Source organism: Salmo trutta, chromosome 7, assembly GCF_901001165.1.
Source record: "Salmo trutta chromosome 7, fSalTru1.1, whole genome shotgun sequence".
NCBI lineage: Eukaryota > Metazoa > Chordata > Actinopteri > Salmoniformes > Salmonidae > Salmo > Salmo trutta.
Genome location: NC_042963.1, coordinates 27,436,088 through 27,449,159, shown reverse-complemented (window position 1 = coordinate 27,449,159; position 13,072 = coordinate 27,436,088). Strand labels below are relative to the sequence as shown.

At 42.7% G+C, this 13,072-nt stretch overlaps 1 protein-coding gene across 1 annotated transcript in view; it reads left to right on the top strand.

The window, feature by feature from the left end:
- si:ch211-236l14.4 (SITS-binding protein) overlaps positions 1–9,019 on the top strand; it is a 79,450-nt gene extending 70,431 nt beyond the window's left edge. The window contains exons 9-10 of the mRNA XM_029758490.1: positions 7,140–7,319; positions 8,287–9,019. Coding sequence (XP_029614350.1) covers positions 7,140–7,319; positions 8,287–8,463 — 357 coding nt within the window. The 3' untranslated portion in view covers positions 8,464–9,019. The remainder of the gene's footprint in view (positions 1–7,139; positions 7,320–8,286) is intronic.
- The last annotated feature ends 4,053 nt before the right edge of the window (positions 9,020–13,072 follow it).

The window sequence follows — 13,072 nt, the reverse complement described above, 5'->3', positions numbered from 1 at the left end:
GTGAGTTACTTCATTGTATGTCAGCCATTTTCTCATTGTGCCATCTTTGGAGTGGAATACATTGGGAATGACTCTTTGGGGGGTTTGTTTTGGGTGGTACTGAAAAAATAAGTCAAAATCCTTGGACTGACGACGGGCAAAATAATCAAATGGATTTTCATTGCTTTCACTGTCCCTTTCTATTTTCTCTGTACTGGGCTCTCTTTCTGCACATCTGGTTGCTCTGCAGAATGAGATTAACATTGTAAATAACCTAAACTTAAACTTGTATTACTTCTGCAGTCATCAATTGTATGCCCCCCGATTAGTCCTACTGATAATCTCATAAATAAAGCACATATTCATCTAAAATCATAGCCTACATGTTTAGGTTTGTGCTCTGAAGTTGTACCTGAAGGTTCCTGCTCTGAATCTGACTCTGAACTGACCACCATCTCCAGTTCTGCAGGAGCACCTGAAGCTCTAGTGCTGCTGCTGCTTCCTTCTCCACCTTTACAAATAAAATACTCTTATCATACTCACTATCATTAGTGTATCAGTAGGCTACATTAATACAGCTCTGGAAAAAAGTAAGAGTGGTCTCTTCATTTGGAGTGGTCTCTTCATTTTTCCCAGAGCTGTGTATTATTGCTGTATCTTGTAATGCTGGTACTAAAGGAGCTAATGATCTTTGTCATTGCCTGTGCTGTGTCACACAGGCTACTGTGTTATGTTCATGGATGTATTATGGTTACGTTACTGTAGCCTGTTTCGCTGTACAGTGTATGTGCACTTTCCCTAGCTTATGTGGCATGAGTCATGACCCAATGCTGGCAAATCCATAGTCTAGGTTTACTATTTTTTACTAGTTGAAACATATTACCTTCAATGTCATGTTATGATCGCTATGTTGCTCTCATTGCTATGATATAATGCCTCCACGAAGACGTAAGACGTGCAAACTGTTTAGCCTACCGGCCGTAGTGTCACTGTTATTAGCTAGGCTACTTAGCTAGTCATGCTGGGTGTCAGTGTGTGTTTTAGCTAGTGTTTTTGACTGACCTGGTCCCTTACTGGCGAACATGTTGCTTATTTAGCTGCGTCTGTGGCAAGGGCCTTTCTCTTTTTTATTCTCTCCCTCTCTGCTCCAGCTTTCCTCTTCTGACCGTCCATTTCGCCGTGCGACTTGTCTAAAATGTTATCTGTACAGGCAGGTAGACGGTTGCTATGTGCGTCGCGGAGAGACCTGATGTCATTTTTGGTGCGCGCACCATCGCGCGGGGACACTGCAGCGAGAGAGTGAGAGTCGCGCCTGATGCGTGGATTCTCTGTCAACTCATTCCTGCTTGCTATATTATTGATGGTCAAGTTGACAATTCACCGCAGGCCAAAACGACCCTCAGGCCACCAGGAAATGTCCCGGTGCTCCCGACGGCCAGTCCGCCATTGCTGGTCACTGATATCAATGGGCCTATTGCAACAAAGATTGACCACTAGATTATCAAATGGTACAGAGTCAATGTGCGGGGGGCACAGGTTAGTCGAGGCAATTGAGGTAATATGTACATGTAGGTAGAGTTAAAGGGACTATGCATAGATATTAAACAGAGTGTAGCAGAAGCAGCGTAAAAGAGGGGTCTGGGTAGCCCTTTGATTAGCTGTTCAGGAGTTTTATGGCTTGGGGGTAGAAGTCGTGCCTGGCCATGCAGTCATGAGGGAACAGGGAGTACCGGAGCGGACTGAGCACGCACCCCTGAGGGGCCTCCTGTGTTGAGGATCAGCGTGGCAGATGTGTTGTTACCTACCCTTACCAACTGGGGGTGGCCCGTCAGGAAGTCCAGGATCCAGTTGCAGAGGGAGGTGTTTAGTCCCAGGGTCCTTAGCTTAGTGATGAGCTTTGAGGGCACTATGGTGTTATCGGTTGATCCAAGCGTTCTGACCTAACAACAGCAGTCAAGCACCCAAGCTAACTGGCTAATGTTGGCTAGCTTGCTAGTTACTTCCGGACACAAATGAGGGAACAGCTCACTCTGACAATTTTACTCGCCCTAGTTTTTATGTTATCCAGAGCGTTGGTGACTGCAACTGTGCTGCTGTTAACAATTTAATTACGCTTTTGTAAATTTGTCGCAGTGACATCATGAACATTACCGACACATACTCACCAGCCCATGTTATAGACAGAAGTGTGCTACATGGCAAATCCGAACTCATCTCTCAACATGTCCAGCCACCCATTATCTCCGCCAATCCTGGCTAACGGGAAGGTCCCTGGCTTTTTCTGTGGCTAAACCAACTAGGCTCGTAATTTAACCATTTTATTTGTATTAACAGATGACATACAAGTTTGTTATCAAGGCACTTGTGGGGGTCGTAGAGCAAAATAGGCCAAACTGTTCGTTTTTGTGTCTCATGGTCTGACAAGCAAGTTTGTAGCTCGGCCACCTTCCACCACAGATGTGGAAGACCAATATAGGCGGATGCAGTGGATTGAGACGCAGCCCAAGCTCTAGCTTAAACTGATGTCATTATGTTACTTAGATTGATGCACAGGTGCGTCAATAGACACTTAAGGATTTAAAGTTGCACAAGAAGTTGCACAAATTGTACTTTATTGAAGAAACAATGTCTGAATTGGAAAGAAATGTGGTATGGGAGAGTAATTTCGTGTTATTTGGAAGTCGTTATCTTAACTTAGCATTTCCCAAACTTGGTTCTGGTGACCCCACGGGGTGCACGTTTAGTTTTTTGCCCTAGCACTACACAGCTGATTCAAATAATGAACAAGATCAAGCTTTGCAAAGTGCTTTGTTTTATAATGCTATTTAAATTGTCTATCACACGTTGCGGCATTTCATATCACTTTCATTTACAATGTGGAAATGAAATACAAGTTAGTCTTCAATAACTTTATGGGACCATCATAGAATGCCACCTTTCCAACAAGTCAGTCAAATTTCTGTCCTGCTAGAGCTGATCCAGTCAACTGTAAGTGCTGTTATTGTGAAGTAGAAACATCTAGGAGCAACAACGGCTCAGCCGCGAAGTGGTAGGCCACACAAGCTCACAGAACGGGACCGCCGAATGCTGAAGCGCGTAAAAATAGTCTGTTCTCGGTTGCAACACTCACTACGTCAGCAACCTCAGCACAAGAACTGTTTGTCGGGAGTTTCATGAAATGGGTTTCTATGGCCGAGCAGCCGCACACAAGCCTAAGATCACGGTGTGCAAGGCCAAGCGTCGGCTGGAGTGGTGTAAGGCTCACCACCATTGGACTGGAGCAGTGGAAATATGTTCACTGGAGTGATGAATCATGCTTCACCATCTGGCAGTCTGATGGACGAATCTGGGTTGCATAGTGCCAACTGTAAAATGCATAGTGCCAACTGTAAAGTTTGGTGGAGGAGGAATAATGGTCTGGGGATGTTTTTCATGGTTCAGGCTAGTTCCCTTAGTTCCAGTGAAGGGAAATCTGAAAGCTACAGCATACAATTACACTCTAGACGATTCTGTGCTTCCAACTTTGTGGCAATATTTTGGGGAAAGCTCTTTTCTGTTTCAGTATGACAATGCCCCGTGCACAAAGCGATGTCCATACAGAAATGGTTTGTCGACATCGGTGTGGAAGAACTTGACTTGCCTTCACAGAGCCCTGACCTCAACCCCATCAATCACCTTTAGGATGAATTGGACACTGCTTGCTAGCCAGGCCTAATCACACAACATCAGTGCCCGACCTCATTAATGCTCTTTTGGCTGAATGGCAGCAAGTCCCCGCAGCAATGTTCCAACATGTAGTGGAAATCCTTCCCAGAAGAGTGGAGGCTGTTATAGCAGCAAAGGGGGACCAACTCCATATTAATGCCCATGATTTTGGAATGAGATGTTTGACGAGCAGGTGTCCACATCATTTTGGTCATGTATTGTACGTAAGAGGTGGCTATGTTTTACCTGCACCAAAGCACAGTGGCCGTGGCCGTGGCCGAAATCGTTCTTGGCCAAACTACTTCAACTATATACGGTGTACTAACCATACTACATACTTTACTGAACAAAACATGTAACTTGTTGGTCCTATGGTTCATGAGCTGAAATTAAATACATTTTCAATACGCACAAAAAGCGTATTTCTCTCCACTTTTGTGTACAAATTTGTTTACATCCCTGTTAGTGAACATTTCTCCTTTGCCAAGGTAACCCATCCACCTGACAGGTGTGGCATATCAAGAAGCTAATTAAACGGCATCATCATTACACAAGTGCACCTTGTGCTGGGAACAATAAAAGGTCACTCTAAAATGTTTTGTCACACAATGCCATCGATGTCTCAAGTTTTGAGGGAGCGTGCAATTGGCATGCTGGCTGCAGGAATGTCCACCAGAGCTGTTGCCAGAGAATTTAAGGTTAATTGCTCTACCATAAGCCGCCTACAACGTTGTTTTAGAGAATTTGGCAGTACGTCCAACCGGCCACACAAACGCAAACCACATGTAACCATGCCAAGCCCAGGTCCTCCACATTCGGCTTCTTCACCTGCGGGATTGTCTGAGACCAGCCACCCAGACAGCTGATGAAACTGAAGAGTATTTCAGTCTGTAATAAAGCCCTTTTGTGGGGAAAAACTCATTCTGATTGGCTAGGCCTGGCTCCCCATTTGGTGGGCCTGGCTCCCAAGTTGGTGGGCCTATGCCCTCCCAGGTCCACCCATAGCTGCGTCTCTGCCCAGTCATGTGAAATCCATAGGGTCTAATGAATTAATTTCAATTGACCGATTTTCTTATGTGAACTGTAACTCAGTAAAATTGTTGCATGTTGCGTTTATTTTTGTTCATTATATTTCAGAATACTGTTTAGTAAAAACGGAACAAATACACAAAGTATACAAAACAATAAGAACACCTGCTCTTTCCAGGATATAGACTGACCAGGTGAATTCAGGTGAAAGCTATGATCCCTTATTGATGTAATTTCTTAAATCCACTTCAATCAGTGGAGATGAAGGGGAGGAGACTGGTTAAAGAAGATTTTTAAGCCTTGAGACAATTGATAGATGGATTGTGTATGTGTGCCATTGAGGGGGAATGTGCAAGACAAAATACTTAAATTCCTTTGAATGGTCAACATACTATTGCTTATCCATACTAAGAAGTTGTCATATAATGTACAATTGGGTTGTTCCCTGCAATTAATTCATTTTGGAACATCCCCTTATTTGATTATCAGCTGTTGTCAAACACACATTGATCTGAAAAGAAGATTATCTTCCTCAATAGTGTGCAGCGAATTCATACTAGATGAAAGCCATCCTGGCATTTAAAACATACTCCATAAAAAAAAACGTTATGTTTTCGCATACCCAATGAGATTACTATTTAGAATGCAAGTAAGGGTTTTCAGCTATGCCCAGTGGCTTTTCGGAGAGATGATGGTGGGTGGGGTGATAGTGTTGGGGTAGTGGAAGTGAGGGGGTGGAATTGTCTGGATTGGGTGGCTAGGTTTTGCCTTAAGCAAAGCACAGTGTCTTTTTTAGAGAGGATAGAGGGTGAGGTGATGATGGTGGTGAAAGAGTGTTTTTCCCCCTTCTGTCAATGGGAGCAATCGGTTGGCCCCCTCTCTCCCTCCGGCCCAGTATCACCTGTGGTTAGGAGTCCATCTGGTCTACATTAGGGGCTTCCTCTAGATTTATGACTCTCTCACTCTCGGGCCATGATGCGAGCCACTTCGGCAGGAATGATAATGAATTTGAGGACAAGTCTTGGAAAAAGGCTTTATTACAGTCATTAAGGTTCCCATGTGTAATTGACTAGTGTGACAGGGCTGAGGGAGATCAACTCATTTTTCCACTTTTGGGAAGCGAAGAGAGGGAGAAAATATCCAGAGAGAAACATCATTTGCATGGCAATTATGGAGAAATGGGAAATGTGAAAATATTGGTCAGTCAGTGATTGAGGGACTGCAGTTTTTCCATGTCGGTCCTTGGCTGTATCTCAAATGACACCCTATTCCTCCATATGTGGTTCTGATCAAAAGTAGTGCACTGTATGGGAAGTAGGGTGTCATTTGTGTCTCAGAGAGCTTGAATGAAGTGGTGTTCTGCTGGATATATAACACATGACAAATTACAGTAGACTGCTATTATTGTGTTGTCGTGAGAAATACCTTGGACTACCTTTATTTTCCATAGTGTGCGTGTGTGTTTGGGTGTATTTGCATTGGCCATCATAGTGTGTGTGTGTGTGTATGTGTGCGTGCGCGTGCATGCGCAACACCCTTCAGAGACTGTTACATCAATCACCGTTTTGAGTCCAAATAGGAATACAACCATGGTTTAAACCGCGTGCCTGTTTTCTTAATTAGAGCTCTAGTCATAGCCAGGCTATGATTCTTCCACATTCATTTCGACAAATGTTTTCCCCCCCTTGTCAAAATACATAGTTTTATGGTTGTGGTTGGGTTTTGTTTCCGTCACGGGAGACTGGAGAGGACGTTAACCCGGGTGTGTGACCCTTCCTGGAATGTCCGAGAGGTTTGGCCCGAGCCGGAGAGAGGAGACGGACACTGTTAGACCGCAATGTTAACAATGCTCTGTTCTTTATTCCTGCATGTCTGAGAAGGACAGCTGAACTTGGCCCACCTCTCTCTCAACTCAAATGCATTTACACGTCTTTAATGTACACTGAAGACCAGTTTCCGCACCCAGATTAAGCTCACTCCTGGACTAAAATTCATGCTCAATGGAAAATCTCCACTGAAAGTGCTGGGCACAGACGTGTTCAACTTATATTTTTGATTTACATTTGATTTAGTTGTCAACTAACCTGAATTCAATGTGAGATCAACAAAACATGTCACCATGTCATTGGATTTAGGTTAAAAGTTGGGTGAAAACAATATATAAGTCCCTTACGTTAATGACTTCTTTCAAATTCAATCAGTTTTCCACGTTGATTCAACGTCATTACATTATATTTATTTTGTTGAAATTACTTGGAAACAACGTTGATTCAAATCAGTTTTTGCCCAGTGGGATAGGCTTAATCTGGTTTAAGACTGGCCCTCAGTGTACAGTAAGTACACTGCTTACAGCTTTGGCAGTTCCAATGATTGTTCAAAAGTATGTTGTTTCTGTGTATTTCTATGTGATTGTCCCTCCACCCTAGGTGCTGAACTTGACGCGGGCTCTCATCGCGTGGCACCAGGACTTTGTGGTTCCACTGGTGACGAGGTATGCAGAGGACTGGATGACCTCGGGGAGCCCAATTTACCGGCCCCTGTGGTGGCTCAGCCCTGATGACCCCGTGACCTTCACCATTGACGACCAGTTCCTCATCGGAGACGAGGTGACCAAATGACACTCAGACGTGGCATTGTTTTATACTCGTTCTGATTCTGCTGGTTAAGATTGAAGTGGATGGCTCAAATTGAAGGACGCACAACGATAATAAACATTATTATTGCATAAATTCTGCTACAACCTTCTCCGTTTATAAAGCCCCCTTGCACGAACTTCAGCCATACCTTACCTCATTGTTAACCTACAGACGTACGAGCTACCAGACCCGGCCATCTCAGAGATGGCCAACTCTGGAGATCCTTTTCGGAGTTAGGTCGATCTGCATTTATTTATTTTTTAAACCTTAATTTTTCAGTGATCTCCAGAACTCTCTCAAATTGGATGTTTTGGTACCACTAGGGCACCTTTAAACAGAATAGTTTTTATTTTCTTTATGGTCGTTACATGAAGCTATTTTTCTTAAATTGCTTGTAAATATTGTATGTTTTTATTGCGTTGGAATTGTACATTTGTATGATTCATTGCAGGGTTCTCTTGTAAAAGAAGCAGGGGTCTCAATGAGATTTTCCTGCTTAAACAAAAGGTTCAATAAAAATATATATTTTTAAATATCCCGTTTGGGGCCTACTGAATGAGACCCCCCAGTTTCCAAGTGTAAGAAAGAGGCCTAGGGCCTCAGTATTCATCTCAGACAGTCTCCTGCGTGGATTCCACTTCTAACACCAACATGAACTAGTGGCCAATGCCATCCTAGAAGACTGAGGCCCTAGGTCTCTTTATTACAGTTGATGTCAGTAGTGGGATAGACATGTATTGCATGCTCCTATCACTCCCATAGATTTTTAGCTAAAGTTAGCAAATGTTTGTAGTGGCTGTTTAATGAAAACCAAACCATGGAGTACAGTTTCTCCTGGCCGATAAACTACTTTCAGGGTGAGGAACCATCTAACATTAAGTTTTAAAATACTGAACTTCTCCTATAATGTGTTGTTGTTATTATTATGTATTTCCAGGTCCTTGTTGCCCCGGTAATAGAGAGGGGGACAGTACAGAGAAATATTTACCTGCCCGACGGGGGCTTTCAGTGGCAGGACAGCCGCAACGCCCAGGTGTTCGACGGGGGAACTCTCTTGGAGGACTACCCTGTCGCCCTTGAGGAGGTTGCCATTTTCTTACGGAGGAGATCTTGAGGCTCAAGTCACGTGATTTATACGTGACCTATCCGGATACTAGTTTTGAATCCTTTATTTTATGTTTTACTCGTGCTGTTCTCAAGTTGCACTTTTCCACAAAGACAATTGACAGAGGCTCAAGACTTCTTCTTGAGATTAGATGTGAATATTTTTATACTTGCACTTTACAATTCAGAACGATTTGTATTTTATTGACGTCGTTTTCTTCTCTCTTCCTTTTTTAAACTTTAATCTATTGTACCTCTCGGCTGATTGTTTCAGGACTTCTTTTTTGTTTCTTTTAATCATTGCTGTTCTTGCTTTTTTGTATCTAAGAAAGAAACCTGTGTGTTTACATATGATTCATTTCTAACGTTTAACTGCTGCCGGTTCTCATGGAGACATGGAGTACCAACGCAAGCCCCTCTTTCGCTTAAAAACAAAACATATGAATTTCTAAAGAAGACCAAACGAAGGAAAAGGAACAGAAGGATATGGTTTCTGCTAACGGAGAGCCTGGAAGAAATGAATGAGATGAATGAGATGTTAGCTTAATATGAAAGAGGCTGAAGCAGCTTGGTATGTCTCTCTCATTCTTTGGAAAAGCTTTAACTTGAACTTACCTAGGCTCAGAGCTGATGTATGATGAATGTACCTCAACTTTAGTTTTTCATTGCTTTACTACGCTAACAAGTCTGTCAATCAACACTTACACACTTCAAGACTTCGAGACACCCCTCTCCTTTAAAGCACTTTTTTTTTAAACTCATGCTCAAACAATATGCAGAATATAATACTAATATTCTTTATTGTACTTTACAACCTTAACATACACTACTTGACCAAAAGTATGTGGACACCTGCTCGTCAAACATCTCATTCCAAAATCATGGGCATTAATATGGAATTGGTCCCCCCTTTGCTGCTATAACAGCCTCCACTCTTCTGGGAAGGCTTTCCACTAGATGTTGGAACATTGCTGTGGGGATTTGCTCCCATTCAGCCACAAGAGCATTAGTGAGGTCGGGCATTGATGTTGGGCGATTAGGCCAGGCTCGCAGTCAGCGTTCCAATTCATCCCAAAGGTGTTCGATGGGGTTGAGGTCAGGGCACTGTACAGGCCAGTCACGTTCTTCCACACCAATCTCAACTAACCATTTCTGTATGGACCTCGCTTTGTGCACAGGGGCATTGTCATGCTGAAAGAGGAAAGAGCCTTCCCCAACCTATTGTTGGAAGCTCAGAATTGTCAAGAATGTCATTGTATGCTGTATCATTATCAGTTCCCTTCAAAAACAGCCCCAGACCATTATTCCTCCTCCACCATACTTTACAGTTGGCACTATGTATTGAGGCAGGTTGCGTTTTCCTGGCATCCACCAAACCCAGATTCGTCCGTCGGACTGCCAGATGGTGAAGCGTAATTCATCACTCCAGAGAACCCGTTTCCACTGCTCCAGAGTCCATTGGCGGCGAGCCTTACACCACTCCAACTAATGCTTGGCATTGCGCATGGGGAACTTAGGCTTGTGTGCTGCTGCTCGGCCATGGAAACCCATTTCGTGAAGCTCCCGACAAACACTTCTTGTGCTGACGTTGCTTCCAGAGACAGTTTGGAACTTGTTAGTGAGTGTTGCAACTGAGGACAGACGTTTTTTGTACGCTCTTCAGAACTCAGTGGTCCCGTTCTGGGGCTGTCTGCTCTATTTTTTGCACCTGTCAGCAACGGGTGTGGCTGAAATTGCTGAATCTACTAATTTGAATGGGTGTCCACATACTTTCGTATATATAGTGTAGCTTGTCAAGCTCTACTCTGGTATAAGCAACCCATTTGAGTGCCTTTTTTACACATGAACTTGAACCTAAACCACTGTCCCAGTAATAGCATGCACCATACGCAACAGATATTGCTTATATCAGCTTAGCCCACTCAAACCTCCTACTCAATATGCTGTCTGTCTTAAAATATTTTAGTAGGATGGTCATTTTTTACTGGCACTGCTGCTGTGTTGGTGTGCTCTTTCATGGTAGCCAGAGGAAGCTCTAAAGAAAGACGCCAGGCTCTAAAGGTGGACGCCAGTTGTAATGGAGATAAGACAGGGATGTTCTGGGTCTATAACCCCCCCAAAATAAGGTGCCCCAAAGTTCCTGCATATGTCAATGGTTGGAAACACCTATGTACTGTTTGCGCTGTCATAGCTACCGTTGCAGCACAGTTTGGATGCAGATTAGAATGACTATTGTCAAAGAATGCAAGCCCCTCCCCTAATTGTATACAGGGTGGATCACCATTGAGACCGGGGTCTCATTTGCAAGGGAGCCCGGTAAACAGGAACATACAATAAATAATATCAATACAATAAATACAATAAGAGTAATCAAAACAAACAAGTCACATATCACCTCCCTTAAACTCGATCTAAACTGTCCAGTTCAGACAAGTGAGTCTAATTTCAAGGTGGCCTTAAGGTTATTCCATGACCTGGGAGCATAAAAACATAAAAACTAAAGGCATTTTTCCCCAGGTCAGTGGAGACCCGCGGGGCCTCTAGAACCAGCCAGTCCAGAGAGTGGGTCTGAAAATAGCTGGATCTCCAGTTAAGACTGAGTTCGAAGAACCGCTGAGTTAGAAGAACCACTTTATATACAGAAAGTAGCCACTGCTGGGCCCTTCTGGTAGTCAGAGACTCCCAGTCAACAGAGCTATAGAACATGCAGTGATGTGTAAGTGATGAAGCGCAGTGCTAAATGATAGACTGAATCGAAAGGGTTTAAAGCAAAGGCTGCGCATGCATGTAGATTATATCACCATTGTCAAGTACTGGGAGAAGCGTTGCTTGAGCAATCTTCCTTCTACTTTCCGAAGTGAAGAAGGATTTATTTCTATAAAAGAAACCAATCTTAATTGTCAACTTTTTTGTCTGTTTTTCAATGTGTGTTTTAAAAGAGAGCTTATCGTCAATCCAAATACCCAAGTATTTTTAAATGGGGAACTTTGGGATCCATTCAATTAGCAAATATGCAAGTCCTCAGGGTCAATATTAAGAGACCTAGAGAACAACATACATTTGGTTTTATTAGCATTTAGCATTCATTTAAGATCACTAAGTGATTTTTTTTATGCTGTAATGAAGGGGCACAGAAGTAAATAAATATAATCCGCATAGAGATGAATGTTATAGGTCTTAACAGATAGACCAATATTATTTACATAAATAGTCGACAACAGGGCTCAAAATCAACCCCTGCGGCACATCTTTCGTAACATTAAGGAAACTAGATTTGATACCGTCAGTAAGCACACATTGTGTCCTGTCCGTTAGATAGTTCTTGAACTAATTGCAAGATGCCTGATCTAGGCCTATTTCAGACAAACTTTGAACAAGTAAAAAAATGGTTGACCGTATTAAATCCCTTCGGCAGGTCAATAAATAAGTCAGTACACATATGTTTATGGTCTAAACAATATAGCACATCATCTAAGACAAGTGTAGCCACTAAAACAGTGCTATGTTCGGGTCTAAAACCAGATTGATGTTCATTAAGAATAGAATGAGAAGTAAAAAAAGTTTTAAGCTGAGAGTTGGCCAGGGACTCTAAAACTTCGGCAAGGCAAGATAGCTTGGAAATTGGATGGTAGTTATCCAAGTCAGAAGGATCTTATGCCATCTTATGAGGACTCATATGAGGACATCTTATGAGGACTTATGCCATTTTCCAGATAACTCCAGAAACAATTGCCAAGTTAAAAATATAGGATAAGGATTCTGCAATAAGTGGGGCAGAAATCTGCAGCAAAAAGGGATCAAGTGAGTCAGCTCCAGCAGATTTTTTTTTACATTGATCTTCAATAAGGCACCTAGTACATACTGTAGACATCCAATGGTTGAAATGAAAATGAGGAATGTGTATCTGGGAATGTAATAGTTCTCTGCAACCTGGCTCGAGGTGAGTAAAAGGCTTCCTCTGTTGGAATCAGAGTTTTCAGAAGCTATTTTATCAAATAGGTGACCCACTGAGGCAAAGTGGTTATTAAAAATGTCCATCACAAATGTCCATCTTATCTGTTATGGGAACAGAGGCTGTCGTAACATGCTGGGGTAATGAGGGGATGGAGTTTTGTTTCAGAGATTTGACTACCTTCCAGAAGGCAGCTGGACTCTCACCAGTTCAAGAAGTATGTCGATGTTGCCTTTTTAACCAGGCATAGACATATTTCTCAAGCGTCTGAAGGACTGCCAGTCAGACTTAAATTCAGTCATCCTAGCCTTAGCCCAAGCTACATTTCTCTCCAGAAGTATTTCTGTTAGTTCATGCGTGAACCAGGGATTAGCTTTATCCCTTACCCTTAGTTTCTTGAATGGAGCATGCTTATCTGCAATAGAGCAAAGAAGTTAAACAGTTTAGGGCCTGATGCGAAATGCCTATAATTTATCTTGAAATAATGCGAGGGCGAGATGTTGGTAGCTTTGCATCTCTTATGCAGACAACGGGACAATGGTCACTGAACTCATTAGCAAAAATAACATTGGCTGTATACTTATGAGGGGCATTTCTCAAAATAATATCTAAAAGAGTAGATTTTTCAGGGTGTTCAAAGTTGGGGTGGGTTTGTTCAGTTAACAAC